At 31.5% G+C, this 19,078-nt stretch overlaps 2 protein-coding genes, 1 long non-coding RNA gene and 1 pseudogene across 4 annotated transcripts; 1 reads left to right on the top strand and 3 right to left on the bottom strand.

The window, feature by feature from the left end:
* Positions 1–1,803: 1,803 nt before the first annotated feature.
* On the top strand, positions 1,804–3,818 carry LOC149513744 (uncharacterized). Its single transcript, XR_016329894.1, has 2 exons — positions 1,804–2,175; positions 3,269–3,818. It is a non-coding gene; the product is annotated as an uncharacterized LOC149513744 (long non-coding RNA).
* Positions 3,793–8,529, bottom strand: LOC149513743 (cyclin-dependent kinase C-2 C-like; annotated as a pseudogene). The gene is made up of 4 exons (XR_016329893.1): positions 8,215–8,529; positions 6,239–8,095; positions 4,660–5,759; positions 3,793–3,969 (listed from the first exon to the last, which is right to left on the bottom strand). The product of XR_016329893.1 is annotated as a cyclin-dependent kinase C-2 C-like (transcript).
* On the bottom strand, positions 4,398–5,265 carry LOC111299638 (cyclin-dependent kinase C-2 C-like). Its single transcript, XM_089748103.1, has 3 exons — positions 5,068–5,265; positions 4,660–4,887; positions 4,398–4,499 (listed from the first exon to the last, which is right to left on the bottom strand). Exons 1-3 carry the CDS (start codon positions 5,263–5,265, stop codon positions 4,398–4,400), a joined length of 528 nt encoding a protein of 175 aa, XP_089604229.1.
* Positions 8,530–8,658: 129 nt separating the features above from the next.
* Positions 8,659–13,230, bottom strand: LOC111299637 (putative WRKY transcription factor 3). The gene is made up of 4 exons (XM_022894946.2): positions 12,662–13,230; positions 11,100–11,806; positions 10,856–11,011; positions 8,659–9,382 (listed from the first exon to the last, which is right to left on the bottom strand). The coding sequence occupies exons 1-4, from the start codon at positions 13,082–13,084 to the stop codon at positions 9,100–9,102; spliced, it is 1,569 nt and encodes a 522-aa protein (XP_022750681.1). The 5' UTR covers positions 13,085–13,230; the 3' UTR covers positions 8,659–9,099.
* Between the last annotated feature and the right edge of the window lie 5,848 nt (positions 13,231–19,078).

The raw sequence follows: 19,078 nt of genomic DNA, 5'->3' as shown, positions 1-19,078 counted from the left end.
AATAGCTTTATTTTTTATGAGTTTATATTTGATGTATTATTAGTATATAGATCTTATAAATTATTAGTGAATTAAATGATCTCATATCATCAATAACCAAATATAAAATTTTACAAATCCTTAAAATAACATATTAAAAAAAAATCTTTTTTATTGATGAGATAATATTATCTTGTTTATTGACATATTATAAAATTTATATATTGACAATATATTAAATATAATGTTTTTATATATGATTCATCGTTTACTAGCTAAATTAGCTAGAATAGTTCTATGATGTAACAATATTAATGTTTTTCTTTATCTTTTGATGAAATTATTTGCTTATAAAAAAAGACCTTCACTACAGATTCCATAGATTATTTATCTGCAATGTAAGTATCTGACCTAAGAAATCCTTTTTCCTTGCTTTTAATGCAACTCATAACCGGAGTTTCTCTTCATCATGCCTTTATATATGCCTAGAGGCTGTGTCATCATGCGGGCAGGAAGCAAAGTTGTGGTGCTCTTCTTTGCTCTAGCTCACCAAATTCTCCAAAGTATTGCTCTGCAGCCCTCATTCCCGTCGCTTCCTTTCCCGGCCATGGATGAGCCTATTGCAAGTGAAACATCCCTTATCCCCTATCAGCAGCACGTGCATTTGCAAGTATGGGATAAAATCGTAAATCTTACATTGATTGTATATTAAAATTGATTTTGAAATATGAGAATTCATACTACCTTCAATTTTTTAGACATTAGGATAAAATCATAAAATCCAATAAATTAAAAACGATGTTACTTCACAAGTTGATATGAATCATAAAGTTTAGTATCAAAATTTGCTTTAAAAGTACTAGTGATGTGCCATTGAGAATGGTAGGCTCTCGTTAGAGTGAAGAGAATCCCGTGATCTTAAAAATGAGTCATGAATATCATATTATCTATATATTAGAATTAGTCATGAGATATAAGTATTCATATCATTTTTAACTTATAAGACATCTTTGTAAGATAAAATAGTTTATTTAAGAGTGTAAATGATAAATCAATACTTGCAAGTTACTTAAGTTTGATTCGGATAAAATTTAAATTCAGTTCAGTCATTAACGAGCTCAAGCTTGAGTTTGAATAATTCGATTTATTGAGCGAACCAAATTTAAAAATCATAATTTTTTATTCGAATAGCTCGTGAGTCTAATCAAATTTTAAAATTTTAATATATTTTTATTATTTTAATTTAAAAATTACTATTTTATCTTTATATATATATATTAATTTGAGCTTAAACTTAAGTTGGAACATATAATCAAATTTGAAATTGAACATGAAAATTAAATATATTTTTTATTAAATAAACTTAATCAAGTGAGTTTAAATAATTTAATTTTTATCTCAAATCAAACTCAAATTAAAAAATTAAAATTCGATCAAACTCAAATTAAATTTCAAACAACAAATTTCAAATCAAACTTAAATTTAATTTTTTTTGTTGAATTAACTCAACTTGATTTGATTATACATTTTAATTCATCTAATAAACTAAAACGTATAATATTTAACAAGTTAAATAAATCATAATATATAGCCTCTACTTTCCTTTTTTATTTCATTAACCAAATCGTTATTTTCCTCAAAGTACTATTTTTTATATTTTTTTGGATCAAAATGACATGTTATTAATATATATAGATATCATTTTATACATCATCTTACACGTAAGATGTTAGTCATCACATACAAACTGTCTTTAATCGTATTTAATTAAATTAGACTTTTTTTTATGGATGCAGGTTTTTAATTTCGTATACAGCAAAATAAAATGTTTTCTTCTTTTATGATATAACTCCTCTAACCCCATCACAAAAAATTATATAAAAACAAATTATTCCTTATCAAGGATAGAAAGGTCAATTAGAAAAAACAACGATGGTAAATTAGGAAAAGAAAAAAATAAATTTAGGGTTTGGGGATTATATGTCTATATAAAGAGAAAAAAATGAGGACGATGGAAAGCGGGCCTGAGGCCGAGCGCTTCCCCCGTAAAAGAAGGGGTGGCGTGGTATTCCACGGAGAGAGGTCCTTTAAATATCGTGGCGCACGTCAGTGCGATAGGCCCATACTAACACAAATTTTTTTGTGGGGGATTTCCATGGCCGCTTTGCTGCTTTAGTTCTTGTAGCCAAAGCGAGGGTATAGCCCTACATTACTCTTCCTTTTTTTTTTTTCATTTATTTTTTTATTTTTAACCCAAATATAATTGGGTTTTGATATATAGGCAGTTGGCCGCTCATTTTTTGAAAAAAAAAATTCTTTTTTAGGAATCATTTGATAATATTTAGTTCTTTAATTTTTTTTTTCTGCTTCTTGGGGTGGTACTAGTCATGTGATTTGTTGTTCTTTACTTTTTTTTTTTCTTATCCTCATTTATGAATATTTGGGGGTTTTTGGGAGAATGGAGGAGAATTTGGAACAAGGAGAAACTGTTGGTAGACTGGTTCAATTGTTACTGAGAATGATTGCAAAGAACTTGGTTGAAAATATAGTGAACCAAAAAGTGAAGATTAATTCCTTCTTTTCCAATGAAAAGTTGCATTACACCTTATGAATTTTAAGATTAATTTTTTTTTCTGCTTCTTGGGGTGGTACTAGTCATGTGATTTGTTCTTCTTTACTTTTTTTTTCTTACCATCATTTATGAATGGGGGTTTTTGGGAGAATGGACGAGAATTTAGAACAAGGAGAAACTGTAGGTAGAGTGGTTCAATTGTTACTGAAAATGATTGAAAAGAACTTGGTTGAAACTATAGTGAACCAAAAAGTGAAGATTAATTCCTTCTTTTCCAATGAAAAGTTGCATTACACCTTATGAATTTTAAGATTTCGTTATAATTTTCAAGAATTCAATTTTGCATTTTTTTTTATATAATTGATATTGAGCAAATAATGGAGGATGAAAATGTGAACAATGGTAGCACTGAATGCAATGAATTTGCTTGCTTGAAAGCCTGTACAAATATTTGCCTACTTGCAATTCTTGCTTGGATTTTCCATTCGTAGAAAGAAACCCTTTTGCATCATTTCCCTGCCAAAACCAAAAAACCAAAATTTCATCAGTTTAATTGATGATTTAGCCATATCATTTTCAGACAAAGGAATGCAGAAGCTTGGCTTTGCCATACCTTTATGAAATCTTGATCTTCCAGCTACTTGCCGTGCATGGTTAAATACTGCATGTGAATTAAAGATGCTGCATGTGATCTTACCATATTATTATTTATGGCAGTTAATTGTTCCTGTTGAAATGCCATTGAGTAATCTTGAGGTTGGAATACATCACTTGCATCAAAAAAATCTGACCTATCAAACATGTTTTGCGCCTGCTGATCAGTTGCATAAAACAAACCATGCCTAGAGTCATTATGAACACCTTCAGCAACATCTTTATTCTCTTGTTTCGTCAGGTTAGACGTATTATTACTATTTGAAAAGGTGAAGCTCGATAAATCTGCATCACCAAGTTGACTCAATGAAGAAGCCTGATTGTAGGAAGTTGTAGCTGTGGAACCATATCGGTCCTTTGCCCAGGAAAAGCTGCTTGATACTGTCAATGGTGGTGGAGCTGTGAAAATATCACCTTGAGATACAGTTGTTGTTTGAGATTTCTCTGACCTTGTATCGAAGAACGAGAGATTCAGCTGCCCTCTATGGGCAGTACCTTCTTTTCCCTTGGGGATTGTTTGTAGTGAAACTAGCTCTTACAAGCAAATTGAGTATTGTCTCGCAGTTCCTGCATACGTAAATGAAAGCAATTAATAGTTAACTCTTTTCCTTAACACCAGATACACTCACGTACCTTCTGGGAGAGGGTGGGAGAGACCTTTTTCCATGCTATTTTACTGAATGTTTGGTTCTTGAAAAGTTTTACGATGTCTTCTTGTCTTTCTTGATACTCCAGAATCTCGGGTTCTAGATCCGGACTTCTTCCTGATATTATAATGAACAAAGATATATAATGAAAGGATTGAGTTGAATATTTAACTCAATCAGTTTATTCAATCACTTCAAAATGTGACATTTGAATTCATATCTTAACATACACAATCTTTTTATAGATCTCTCAAGTTTGACCTCATTTGATGGAATTGAGCTAGTGAAACGACCAAGCATTCAGTTTTTCATAATTGGTTGATGTACAAATTTATATGATATTGCATTTAGGATTCATTCATAATCATTTTGGTGTTAGGACTAATAACACTGGCCTCTTTCTTTTCCCCAAGAGAAACAAAATATTGATCATGGATATGAGATGGAAAAAATGGATAAATCATTGTAGCTCCGGATCTAAGAATAGGCTTTTGGCTAGACTACTGCAGCTGATAGAACAAATTTCAAAACAAGGAGTGAGAATTTCACTTTCGTAATTCATTGCGCTGCTTAGCATCAATTTCTTTATTAGGTGAATACTTTGGAAAGCTAGATAGATCACAGGCATAGAGTTTTGTGTGGAAATACTGAAAGAGAGGCAAAAGATAAACATGGAATCAGCAAACTAACAGTGACTGAATCATGTCATAATGCAAGAATTTCAGTCATATTTTGGATAAAATCGGAGAAAAAGAACTGTTTACAAGCTCATCCTGAACTGACGTGCAATTATTTTGGTGGCATTACCTCAGACATTAGTGATGAAGAAGCAGTTCTACGCCTATGGGGTTTGACCGAAAGAAGGGCTTCTAACAAGTTCATTGCAGTTGCAGGAATGTCTTTACACCTCACGCGAAGAGAACTTTCATATGGATGCTGAGGTTTAAACATGGTTGGATGAGGAAGCCTAATCTTTTTCCAATACTCATCAGGTGGGGAACCACATTGCTTAAAGATTTTATGCAGTTGTTCGACCTGCCAAATGAAGCAGAAACCAATCAACTTGAGCGGCATAATGAGATCAAGTTTGCCCGCTATCATGAGATGTCGAATAATTCAGATAAAATAAGAAGGCAATGCAATATAACACAATCACCTCAGTTCTCCCTTTTAGTATAGGCTTTCCCATAAGAAGTTCTGCAAAACACACCCTACACTCCATAGATCAACTGAGACTTCATAATTTGTTGACCCCATCAGAAGTTCAGGCGGGCAATACCATAAAGTGACTACACGACTAGTTAATTGTTGCCTGTTTTTGGAAGTAAGGATGTTTGCCAATCCAAAATCCCCCAAGTTTAGAATCCCTTCATTGTTTACCAGGATGTTAGATGCTTTAATATCTCTATGCATTATACCTTGCAGATGGCAATGCTCAAGTCCCAATAATAGCTGCTTCATATAGCACTTCACCTTCAAAGAAAGTGAGGCTAAACTGAACTTAAACATTGAAGAATTGAAGATATCATGATCATTGGAAAGCTGACAGATGAGTCACCTCGAGTTTCAACTACAACAAAAATCTATGGCTTTTCAGACATATCATAAGATACAATACAAACCTGTGCCTCACTGAAATTGATATCAGGAGAAAAAGATAGTCCTGCAAGATCATGCTCCATGTACTCGAATACAAAGTAGACAGTACTTGAAAACCGAGATGTGATTACCCCTTCCAGTTTCATGATATTCGGATGGTCAAGCCTGTGTAGAATTGTTATTTCTCGTGCCATAAACCTAATGGTTTCTGGTTGAAAGTTGTCAAACCGCACCTTCTTTAAGGCAACCATCCTTCCCGCTTCAACCTCGCATGCTTGGAATACGCTGCTGTGTGTACCTTGTCCACTCTGCATGAATATTAGGGATTGAAAAGAATTCTTGTCAAAATCAGGATTCACGCAATGACCAAATTATGAACACCTACTGTCGAAAAATAAGAAAGAAAAACAATCATCACCAGAAAAAACAAAATGGTACAATCAGTATAATGGACTTCATGTTTGACACTGCAAAACATCTGGCCTGCTTGTCATCAAACAAGATATCCATTGCTGCAACAAACTATAGCCATAATTTAGTAGTCTATCATTCGACCAACAGTTTCAGAAAAGAAAAGAAAAGAAAATGTTCCTAAATTAGGAAATTTATATCGAACAAAGGGATGCTTACAAATGTGCTCACAAATTTGACAGCAGTTGACAATTAAACAAACCAACTTCAAATGACATAATGCACTTGATTTGAATTCACGATTAGAAAAATTCCACTTCCAAGTTATTTTGATGGGAAAAACTTATAAAATTTTAAAAATAAAAATCAAAGGTACCTTGTCTAGTTTCTCAAAAGCATCAGCCTGTAAAGGCACCCAACCATGAACAGCTTCACCCGCAGCTCAGCTTAGCCAAGCAGGCCACCCGACTGCAACCTGTTCAGCCTCCACAGCCTATGAGAAAAGCCTAATTTGAAGCTAAAAGAGCCACTCCTCCTACTAGAATCTCCTCTCTTTGATTTCCTCAACTGGTGGCTTCTCTTTGGATGGTGATGGTTAATAATTTTACCATTTTCATCCAATTTCTTATCACCTCTATCAACCTCTAAACTCCCAGATTGTTGTTTTGATGATAAAGAAGAAAAAATCAAACCATGGCTATTATTCCGAACCACTGAAACAGGGGAGGCTGCCACAATGTTGCCTCCTTGTTTGGAGGTAATGCAACCCATTTGGCTCGAAGCCAAGACTGACCCAGATCGGGAAAAACAGTCCGGATTAAAAATGGGAAGTCACTCCCACGTCAGGCCCAAAAGGTAAGCGTTTATCTGGGAAACAATAGAGAAAATTTGAGAAAAAATGAGAAACAGAACAAAAACAGAGTTATGGAGAAGAAGAAAACAAGAGAAACAGGGCAAAAAAAAAAGAAACAGAGTTTTATTTAGTTATTTCTTTATCTGTCTGTCTTGTTCTTTGCTTACGAGATCTGTGGAGGCAATCGAAGTATACCAAGGAAGCATTTCACATCTTTTATTGTTAGAATGGAGGTTTCTTGATTTTGCAAAAGGTTAAAAACTTGACAGTTGGGAAGTTTCTTCTTGTTTTTCTTTTATATCATTTTCCTGTTTGTTGATTTGGTTTTCATTGATACACTACAAAAAATTATTAGAAACCAAAATGAAAAAGAATAATAGAAGCAAGACAGAATTTTAGGAGAAATTATTAAGTAGGCCTTTCTGTTTATTTCTCATCAGCCATAGATTCGTAAATCAAAATGTGTTACGACTTTTAATTATGTGTTAGATCTTGATTTATCAGGCTGTGATCGACAAAACGTGTTACAACTCTTACTTATGTGTTGCATCTAGATTATCGCTATACAATCAAAAATATGCGTGACAACTTTTAATTATGTGTTGCATCGTTATTTGTTGGGCTAATTGGAGTTCCTTCCTGTTGTAGCGTACGCTAACTGTTCTAACAGCTCCACCGCAAATGCAATCCTGTCAGTCAAGGAAAGTGGTTTAAGTTTGTTGATTGGTTAATAAACCTTTTGAATCATTTTGGAGGTTTAAGCAGTGATAATTAGTAATTATTATATTGAAGTTAGTTAAAGGGTGCCTTAGAATTCTATGTTATAGTTTATGGAGGATTTGTTGTTACATCTTTTATGGTTCCAAGCATTTTGATTTGATAATTGATGGATGTATTTTTCTTGTTCTTTCTTCAAAATAAGAACAAAAAAAAGATGCACATGCAACATTGGAATTTAGTTTTATTTCTGTCCAAGAGTTTAATGAAGCAAGGTCTAAAAGGCAATGCCAGCCAGCTGACTCAAAAGCATAGGCTAGACCTAAAAGTTTAAACAGCATGGAAGAAGAAATGGTTGAAACCATCTTTCTAAAGGGGGAGTTATGGCCTTTTCATCGAATTATGTGAGGAGAAAGCTACAATCAATTTGTTAATCGGAGTTGGGGGCAAAACAATAAGCAGCTCCTGGTTTCTTACAACTGAAATCATGGGTTTGTTGGACCAAACTTGGTACAATGTGATCGCATTAAAAACATTTTTTTACGAAATTCTGACCAAGTTGTTTATATTTGTTATACTATAACAATCACGTCATCAACATTAAGACGTGGTCGTATACATGGCCTCAAGGAAGACATGGCACTTGTACAGACATCACCACCCCTGAAATATGAAAAGGAATTGTTAAGAATATCATCAAACATGCGTATTACTCTCCCTCGACTGCTGTCCTCCCTTCTACCAAATCTGTTTTCTCTCCCTCTCTTAAAATACCTCACTACCTTAAGTGTCAGGCGCATCCCAGAATCCAAACTGCAGTGCTCCATGACCTTCTCTCTTACATATTCGACAGGCTCACCAACTAAACTCCCAGCGGATCTGACTCTCATCAAATTAAAAAATACCTCGACAATGTTACTATAAATGTATAAAAGGAAGTTCTAATTTTCAAGTTAAGATATTAGATTTCAAGAAATCATCTCTTAACAGCGTCAAGTAACTTTTAGGCTCTTATGCTGTTTTAAAAGGCTATTGCAGCAATCAAATTACCCTTGGTCAATAAAACAAGGTTACCATGACTGAAAAGAAATGGTTAAAATGCATGGCAAAGTGACCATTATCTGATCTTAAACACAATTATGCAATGTCCTAAGGTAATGGAAAACAAAGTTTCTCGAGCTACCACATTATTCCAATGTGAAAAACAAACATGAAGAATTGGATAATGTCATAAAAGCATTAAGTAGATCTATTGCCATAAACCTCCAAGAAAACCTAGCCATCGACAGATAAGAGGGACCCCAGTTTACGAATCGGTCACTTGGCCTCTAGATCAAAATGCCTATTGTTATTAACTAAATCTACAACGTAGAAATCAATGCCTGCATCAACAAGCCTGGCAACTTGAACAACACCTAACATATGTTACCTTCTCCAAAAGAGTGTAAACAAATATACAACAGTACTTACGAATTCCAATATACAAAACTGGGTAGTCAATACAGCACTCCTATTTAACCAAATTATGGTGCAGCAGCTATTATAATTTGATTTTTATCATGTTTGTTTCAACTTTTCTGCCATATACTTATTCATTTCATAATCGTGTTAGTTGGCTGGGATCAGAAGCTGAACCTCCTATTACTTAACGGGTTTGAGCATGGGAGTTACACTTTTATTTGCTCCTCTTTTAGCCTTAAAACTGCTGGTCCCTGGACATTTTTTCCAAAATCCATCTCTTGAAGTAAAGCATGCTTCTCGGCCACCACCTTGTGTGGTTTTGGCTGTGGCAAAATATTGTTGAATGTGTTGTGGCTGCTGTTTCTAGCTGCTGGGACATCATGATTATGCTTTCCCTCATATGTTGTTATGACAGCTTTGGGATCTGTTGAAGCTCTTTCTACATGCTTCCGAACGTTGCAACCTGCACTCGTGCATTTGTAATAGCTCCTGTTGGCAATACTTAGATACATCAGAAAAAGTCCCAAAAAGGAAAAAAAAAACTTGTAATTGAAGTACGGCAGCTTGAAAGCAAAACAAATATTACTAGTGTAGTTGAAACAGATCATGCAGAGTGTCACAATCTACACCAACTTGTAAGGAATTATCCGCTTCGGCCTATTGGACCCCACGATTTTGTTCCACAAAAAAACCCTCACAAATTGAAGGTGGTGTGAACACTTGTATTCCAAAACCAACTCTAGTACATAGCCAATGTGAGATTCATGACTCCTCTCTAAGACCATGACATCGAGCATATGAATTAACTAACCAGGACATACTAGATCCATTCCTAATACAACAGGTAACAATGATTTAAGTGTTTTTCTACACAATGAACAGTTAGCCGTCTCCTTCACTTAAATCTTATCTTTGAAGGTGGATAAGATCAGAGGCCCTTGAATTGATACTGCCATAATTTAAAAAAAAAATTTATAACACACCCATCAAATATTTTTTACCACCAATAGTTGTTAGCACTTTCAACTGAAAAGAGTTGTTATATAGATATGTTACATGGGAACTAGAAAAGTTAAAAAAAAAAAAAATGAAAGAGCAACAACATAATAAACTCAAAAGTCACAAACAAATGGACTAATCCACATTAATACGTGTATCCACAACAAGATAACAGCATTGCTACTACATCTGCATTTATCAAATCAGTACCAGATAAACAGTATTTAAAAAGCAAAACAGGGAGATGAATTTGATGACAGTACCATCTATTCTGCAGCATGAGTTCCTTTAACTTAGGGCTTAGTTTCGCATTTGTAGTTGGGATGCAAAACTGTGGTCTAGCAATTTGATGGATGCTTTGAGCAGATGAAGAATAAGGTTATCTTTCCATTTTAAGTTTCTTATCTTCAACAAAATTTCAGCCAATATGCACACATATTGAGAGAGATTGGGGGTGTAGAATAGCCCACTCCAGCAGAAAATCTAGCCAATATCTATTGACGGTAGACAATCAAGAAAGGTTTTTTCTATAAAATACATACTCAAGGTCTTTTATCAATTTATTGTTTAAATGCAAGAAAATACAAAAGTCACAATGATTAGCAGTCCTAGGGGTGTATGCCTAGAATTGAAATGCTACAAGAAATTAGATCATAGTGCTTTTGAAAATCAATTATAAGATAATATCAAGCAGTCAATTTGCCATTGTAAATCACTCAGAAATTTATACCCAGTGCTAAAACGTCATTAGGTGTAGATTTTGTTTTATCATCAAATGGTTGTAGAGTTCAATACTGTCAATTAATAAAGTTTAAGCTTATAAGGAGAATGAATATTAGAACGTCTTTAACAGAGAGGCAGCTGTAAATTTAATTAATCAGGAAAATGTTCAGCGGCGGAATTAAGGACATAATGTAATTATTAGAACAATAGACAAACAAACATAAATATAGTCCATTGCACCTTGGATGAGGGTTCCCCTTAACCACTTTCTGCCCATATTTGCGCCATCTATAGCCATCATCTAAAAGGTCCACTTCACTTCTTGTTTGCACAATAATTTTTGGTTCTGTAACTGTCTTGTGTGACAAGACTACTGCAGGTTCTCCCGCAGTGTTCCTGCAGTCGAAAGCGCAATGCTATAAAGTTATGAAGATAGAAGAAATATGAATCTGCATGATCAGTTACAATTAGATTTGAAACTTGCCTTCTTTTCGGATTTGGTTCATCATCCTCTCTTTCTTCTCTATTCTCTTCATCACATCCTTCCTCACTGTCACTTGATCCAGGTAATTCCACAGCCACTTGAGCAGATTCTTTATTTTTCCCAGTTATGGAATGAGCTGGTACAGCTTCACTTAACTTGTTCAAATTTCCAGCTACACCCTGAGAACCTAATTCAAGATTAGATTGCGAATTTGCATTTCCATCCGCTCCACCCTTTGCTTGTTTAGTCGGTTGAGGCTTGTCATGATTGTGTGCGCCTTTGTATATAATTTCAGTTATTTGGCCCTCAGCAGATCGCTCAACCTTCTTTTTGACAGGGCAATTCAGATGTGTACATTTATAGTAGCTTCGCGGATAGTCACAGCCTTTTATAGGCTTCTGTCCATACTTACGCCAGTTGTAGCCATCTTCAGCAGGTTTATCCACAGCAATAGAAGGCTGACTTCTCCTATCAGATTGAGAAGCTTCTGAGTATTCCATTGCCGAAGATTGAGGGTCAGCAGCTGAAGGAGGCATCTGCTGTGAAGTTTCTTCAGGATTGAAGGATGGATGATGGGTCAATGACTCTGAAGCAGCTGCTGCTGAAAAAGTTTGATATTCTGCTTGTGCACGCACATTAGATTGGGCAAGGACAGCTTGAGCTGTAACCTGTGCCAATGCTTGCTGGTGGGATATTCCAAAAGGACTCTGCACAAATTATGGAACAAAAGTTTGGTTAACTGATTGTCATCAAAATAATAATATGGATGCTGTAGATTGATAGCCATCAACATGGCACCAAGTGACAGAATAAACTAAGATTTTAATGACAATCAAGACAAGATAAGTAGGTCATCCTTTCCAACTTCTGGGTTCAATTGCTATATTTGACATACTCCCATGAGTTCTATACAGAAGGCTGAAGTGAAAGGGAAGACACACATCTAACCATCAATAACAAAATCTGCATTGAGACCATACATGTCAAATGGTATTCCATCCAATTCTCGAGTCAACAGCAACAAGTTTCAATGTGTCAATTTACGTTAGCATTAATATCTCCAGCAACATTTGAACCAGTAACCAGGGAATGGCAATTTTGCAAAAAGGAATTCACAATTCTGAACAGTTCAACATCTCATGCTAAACCAAAAGTTCAGTTTTGATGCAGGCCAAAAGAATTCGTCATAAAAGAAGAAAATGCATAATAAGCTGCGCATCCACGACCAAACAGATCAAGTTGATCAACAGACCAATTAGTTGATCATAAAATTCCCAATAGAATGGCTTAAAGAACATAACCATAAGCGTCTCTAAGCTCCTGACAACACCCCCCAGTGAAACAAAAACAAATTCTTTTAATTATTTAGAGACTAAAAGCTGTTAAGAAATCAATCATAAAAACATAATAAACTACATTGAAATTCAAGATACCCTAACCACCCAAATCATTTACCTCAACCAAAGTAATAAAAACCGATTCTTTTCTTCTTCTTTTTTTTTTTCTTTAAACCCCAGAATAAAGCCGACCCATAATTAAAATAATAATATAACTCAATTTACCTGAGGAGAAAGACAAAAGAAGCCAGGAGAATTAAGCAAGCCAGAAGGGCTTAGCCCGGGAGGCACAGTGAACAAAGGAGACCTAGCAACAGCCAAATTCAAAGGTCTACTCTGCTTAAACCCAGGACTTTTTTCACCCCCATCTTTAAAACCCACTTCCATAAATGAACCATCCGTTGAATTGTAAGGTAGTCTAGCTCCAGGTGAAGCCATAGCTCCAGCTAAAAGCTGAGAAAAAGACCTATGCTCTGTTGAGTCAGGGTCAGAGAAAAAAGCTGAAACCAGTGTCATAGGCCCCGGACTTAGCCCTGAACCACTTGAAAATAAGCCATCCATGGCTGGTCTTGGTGGTAAAGTTATTGTTGGTCGTGTTGGAGCTGAAAGCTTTGATCTTGCTCCTTGCTCAGCTACTTTCTCTGCCATTTTCCCTTGCTTTCCTCTGTTTTCTCCCCCTGTTTTGTGTTTATTATATTATATATCAGGGAACAAAAACTCTTTTTTTTTTTTTTTTTCTTTGTAAATTGGTTGGTTCTTTTGATAGTTTCGTGTTATCCTCAACTATGTTTATGTCTGTGAGTAGAAAGTCTAAAGAGGTGAATTGAAAATGACATAGTTTTTAATTTAATTTTTAATAATTATTAATTTTCTTTTTATTTCTTGTGGTATTTTACATAGCTTTTATTTAACCTACACGGTACACTATAAGGAAACAAATTTTTTAAGCAAGGGTTAAAAAAATATTTATATTAATTAGATGTTTAATTACTACAAAATTTAAATTTTGTATTTTTATTCATTGATATAATTTTTTTATTTTCATTAATTAATATAATTTTTATTTTGTTTCTAATAATAATTTTGTATTTTTTCAAATAATAGAGTTCAAAGGCTCTAAGTTTTTTTTTAATTGTTTTAAAATACAATGAAGATATTTTTAAATATTTTTAAAAATTATAATCATGCAATTTTTTAAAAATATTTTTAGCATATGTGGCTAATAGAAAGAATTTTATTTCTTTTTTTGCTTTATCAGCTCATATTATGAATTTTTGTCACATTCAAATTTAGCAAAAATTACAAAATAGATAATAACCTTATATACAATGTATAACTTGATTTTACATTTTTTTAAAAAAAATTTTAAGACAATATTAAATCATATAATCACTTTAGGCAATGTTTAGTGTATAATATTGTACATAAGATAAAATAATAATAATTTTATACCATATTTAATTTATAATTAAAAAAAGTGATAGCATTACAAAAAGTATTAATCATTCTCTTGATATAAGATGATTTAATCTTTTAAAATGAAAATAATTATTTTTAATTCATGAAATTAAATTTACATATTTTATTATATTTTTAAAAATTATATCAATAATTAAAATTATATAAATTTTTAAAAAAAATTTTGACAAATAAATAAAATTATTTTATCATAATTTTTATAAGTATCAAATATAAAATAAAATAATATTATTTAATTTAATTTTATTAATAAAATTATTTTATTTTATATTATTATAATAGTATATATCAAACACGAACTTATTTCCATTATATAATTGAGATATTAAATCAATACAAAAATCATGCTGCCATGTCATAAAAACATTTGGCATAAAAAAATTTTATTATTTTTCAATATTTTGAATCATGACTTAATATTGTATGCCTACGCAAATTGAATGTAAAAACCTTAGATAGGAGCATCAAATACATTAATCAATATAATTAAAATAATGACAATTGAGCAAGATTTGTCCACTTGGATGCCCATTTGGGTGGTTTTGAGACATGACGGTTTTTTGCCCGAGTGAAATGTCAAAAAGGCAGCCAAGAAAAGGTTATGTCTATGAATTGACTTCTTGCCCTCCAAAGCCGGCATTTATAGTCTTTCGGACAAGAGGACGACCAAATATCAACCACCACTGGGAAAAAAACATGTTCTACTCACATGAAAAGTGCATCTCTCACCTTTTCATTTATATTTTTTTATTTGTAAAAAATAAAAGGCAAAAAGATAAAATGAAACTATAGAATAAAAATTTAATAATTATTTAAGTTTTTAATATTTTATTATAATCAATTAAATTTTTTATTTTTTATTTCAAATCATTTAAATTTTTAAATATTTATTTTCATGCAATTGAATTTTTAATATCTATTTTCACAAAAAATTGGTGTTGATAATTAACTAATTTTTATTTAATAAAGAATCAATTAATAAAAAATAAATATTTGAAAATTTAATTGATTATAATAAAATGATATGGACTTGGATGGTTATTAAATTTTTGCTCAAAAATTTTTTAAATTTTTTAATAAAAAATTTAAAATAAAAATATTTATATATTTATCATTGAATTAATTGTTTAGATTCATTTTTTTTTTATTTTTTAATAATTTTGATTAAGTAACGACTCTAATTACAATTAAGAAATCGACTTTTGTGCATGAACAGTTTTGTAAAATCTAAATCAATTCAATCAAGAATAAAATCCAAAGTTGCTATAAATTGCAAATCAAGTTGAAAGTCTAGAGACCTTGACTTGATTTCTTTGTTGTACATGTTTTGGGTGGACAAGTTCAACCCAAGAGTGAATCCAATTAAACCCTTCTCACCCCTTTCAACAATCTACTGATTTGAGTACCCTTGTTTTATTTTATCATTATGGAAAATTTGTAAATTTGCACATTAATTTTTTTTATTAATAAGAATATTTGATTTTAATAATTGAAAAAGTTGATTTGAACTTGAAATTTTATTGACATTACATGACATCTCACGGAATTTTTTTTTAATACACATTTTTTATTTAAATGTTTGATATTTTACACATAAATAATAATAAATAAATATTTGAATATATATTGTCCTAAGAAATTTGACAATCAAGAAACATAAATATTGATGCAACAGATGAACATTGTTAATACAAGTATTATTGAATTGTGCTAATTATAAAATATTATTCACTTTAAAAGCTCAAAATTTTATTATCGTGATTTTGTCCTTTAAAATAAATATCTCAATAAAAAAAAAAAAAAAACGTAATCTTTACTTATAAAATTATAGTAAGACAAAAACGTGATCTTTACTAATATTCAAAGATTAGACTATAACTCTGCAGAAGAGCTACTCTTATCCTATCCAGAGGTACTTTCTCTAAAGGACAAAACCGTAATAGCAAGTTTTGGAATTCCAAAACGAAAAATATAGAGTAACAAACACATCCAATAATTCTAGCTTGTATCAAAAATATCAATCCTATGTATCAAAGTTAACCAAGAGACGAAGAGCTTCAGATTGTGACAGTCGGCATCTTACTGCCCTATACGTCTTGTAAACTATATTTATAATACCGTTTCTAACCTCTTAATTTTTTCTGTAATTTTTTTATTTTACATATAATTAATAATTATAATTTAAGATTATATAAAATTTATTCAAAATTTATGTAAAATTCACATTTAAAAATAATATATTTTTATATAATTTTTTATTATATATAAATAATTACAATATTATAATAAAAAATTTTAAGTAAAATACTCCCATAAATTTCACCATTTCGGGTTCAAGCACAAAAGTGGGACCAAGCCATACTCGAGATTTATCCACGTTGGATTGGATCATCCTCAATTTGTGGGTTGGGAACATTCAGATGAGTCATGAGGACTCCACCCAAGTGCTATAATACCTAGGTAGCCTCCATCATTATAATGTTGAACCCTATAATTTCATCATTATTGTATCTCCATCATATGGTTGAATCCTTTAAATATTAATCATCATACTTTTTTAGACTTTAATGTTTTCTTTTCATCAAGATATTTTAGATCAATGATTAGTGTACAATATTTTATATAAAATTTTGAATTTTATTTTTTAAATTAAAAAATTTATTTTTTTCAATTTTGTTTTGGCATCTTAAGAAAATTTTAAAAGTAAATAAATTAATTGGACCTTATACTATTGAAAAAGTTCAAACTCAGATTCAGATAAATGATCAATTGAATTAACTTACACACCCAATCATTCATTTTTGCATTGCCAATAAAAATGCCTGCAATCAGCAAAGGAAATTGCCAATTTTATTTCTTTAACAATGTATTTATTAACATTTCTAATAGCAAAATATTATGAAAGATTTGGAGCCATAATTCAAGGCGGCCACAAATTTAATAAGACTATATTCAATGAACACATCCTTCAACCATTGGGCTTAATTCATTATTTTATGGCCAAAATGAACTATGTTGCATGTACGTTGGTTAAGGAGTTATAATTCAAATTTGCTTCTTCACAAACATGCATAGAGCAAAGTCTCAAAATCTGCCAAAAATCTTCTCAAAGGCTGCTTATCCAAGTTTTCCTTCTTGATGCTGACATCAAGTCATTGACCCAAATCATCATTTCTTATTTTATCAAGCAACATTTGGTAGTTTAAGCTAGATAGGCCACAATGTTTAAATATCTTCCAAATGTGAAATCAAAGCATTCTAGATTAATCACATCAACCTTGTTCATTTGAGCTTAAATAGTTTGGATCTCTAGACACAGCAAGTATTTGAGTTATGTCTGTGAGCGCTTGAAGCATAAGTTGTGTGTGGACCACAATGTTGTTCTCCAGAAAATAACATCTCCATAATGGAACAAATGTGCACAAAAATGAGAGACCAACAAAGGGATCAAATCAATGAAAAATCCTAAAATGCCAGCTGAATAATCCAAAAAGGGAAAGTACAAAAGGAATTAATGTTATTTTTTAACTTCGACTGTTCAATTCTGCTTACTTACAAATAACGTGAAAATAATTAACAACAATTTTACAAAATATTAGTGTTTTGTGAATAATCGAACAATTGAATTATCGAATATTACAATTTGAACAATCGAATTATCTAACATTTTATAAAGAAAAAATGTTGGGGGTCTGGTTTTTTTTTTTTTTTGCTAGCAGAAATTGACGTGGCTGCAATCAAGTTGTAAAATGTTGGCATCGAGTTGAAGGAGGCCAACTTTGGGCAACTTACTCATTTTTTGTTCCTTTTTCTTTTAAAGTAGACACGGTTTTGCATTGTCAACAGCCCAATTCTAATTAATAAGTTGTCTTCAAAAGAAATTAATAAGAAATAAAAAGAAAAAAAAGGGGGTGGCGGGGGAATCTGTCAACTTGGCTTGGTTTTTTGGTGGAGATTTGAAGTCTATTTGCACGTCAAAGAAATAAATAGATACTATTGGGATTCAACAGCTCATTTTAAAAGCAAAACAAAATCAACTAAAATTTGAGTAATACATAATATTCTTTCATGGAGTAAGATTAGACTTATTCACACGCTATTCATAAATCTAATTTTAAATGTGAGTTTTGAAATTAAAATTCCATCTGATTGGATTTAAAATTTTATTTTATTAATAATTTTTTAACGTAATTTTAAAATTTATTTACAATATTAATATTTTAATGTTTTTATTAAAATTGAGCCTTCAGACATAACAGATCAAGCTAAATATTGAACGAATCTTTTTAAAAGGTCAGTCAAATTCGGCTGGACTCATAAATAAATTTAAAAAATAATAATAATTTCTTAATTTAAGTTCATAAAATTTTTTATTAAAATTTAATAAAAATTAAAATTGATGTATTAATGAAATTCGTTCAATTATACTTTTCGTATAAATTTAAAAAATGAAAAATATTCAAAAGTCAAATTTTCATATAAATTAAAAAAGACAAAAAAAAATGGTGAGATAACGAGAAAAATAAAACAATCGTGGGAAGATTAAATTTAATTATTAGAAATTAAGGCAAAAGAAGTTCAAATAAAAATCAGTCAAAACTTGATTTTTAACAAAAGCACTATAATAACATCAAGATCTTGGCTTAGTAATAAGGACTAAAGAGAAGGTTTTAAAATTGAGATTTTAAATTAAAGTCTTTTATTATGTGTATTTGATTTAACTTTATATTAAATTTATTTAATTATATTCTAGTTTATTGGCTAATTTAATTTATTATTCAATGATCATTAAATATAAATATAACACTTGCTTATGATGTATTAACTAAAATTTTTAAATATATAAAGGTTAATTATAAAATGTACCTTTCAATACGGTGAGAATGCTCTCATTATGCTATCAAATGGAGCTTAGCTTAGTAAATCCTATGTTATATTCTAGGAATTAAACCAGATGTAGAAGTTCATCTGATGCTAATGGACTGAACAATTTTAAGTTTTGAAATGTTTTATTGTTAACAGTTAGCATATTCTTCAAGTCATTTTGCTGATTATGGTGCAGGCAAAGAAGGGAAGTGATGTAGGAAAATATGCCTGGAAAACATGCAACCAAGTGTTAGATGCTGATCTCTGGCAACTTTTATCTTCATTAATCAATTATTA

The sequence above is a fragment of the Durio zibethinus genome, chromosome 18 (assembly GCF_047325235.1).
Source record: "Durio zibethinus cultivar Kanyao isolate XHJ-2024 chromosome 18, ASM4732523v1, whole genome shotgun sequence".
NCBI lineage: Eukaryota > Viridiplantae > Streptophyta > Magnoliopsida > Malvales > Malvaceae > Durio > Durio zibethinus.
The sequence above is the reverse complement of the archived record's forward strand: the minus strand, read 5'-3'. Positions and strand labels throughout refer to the sequence as shown.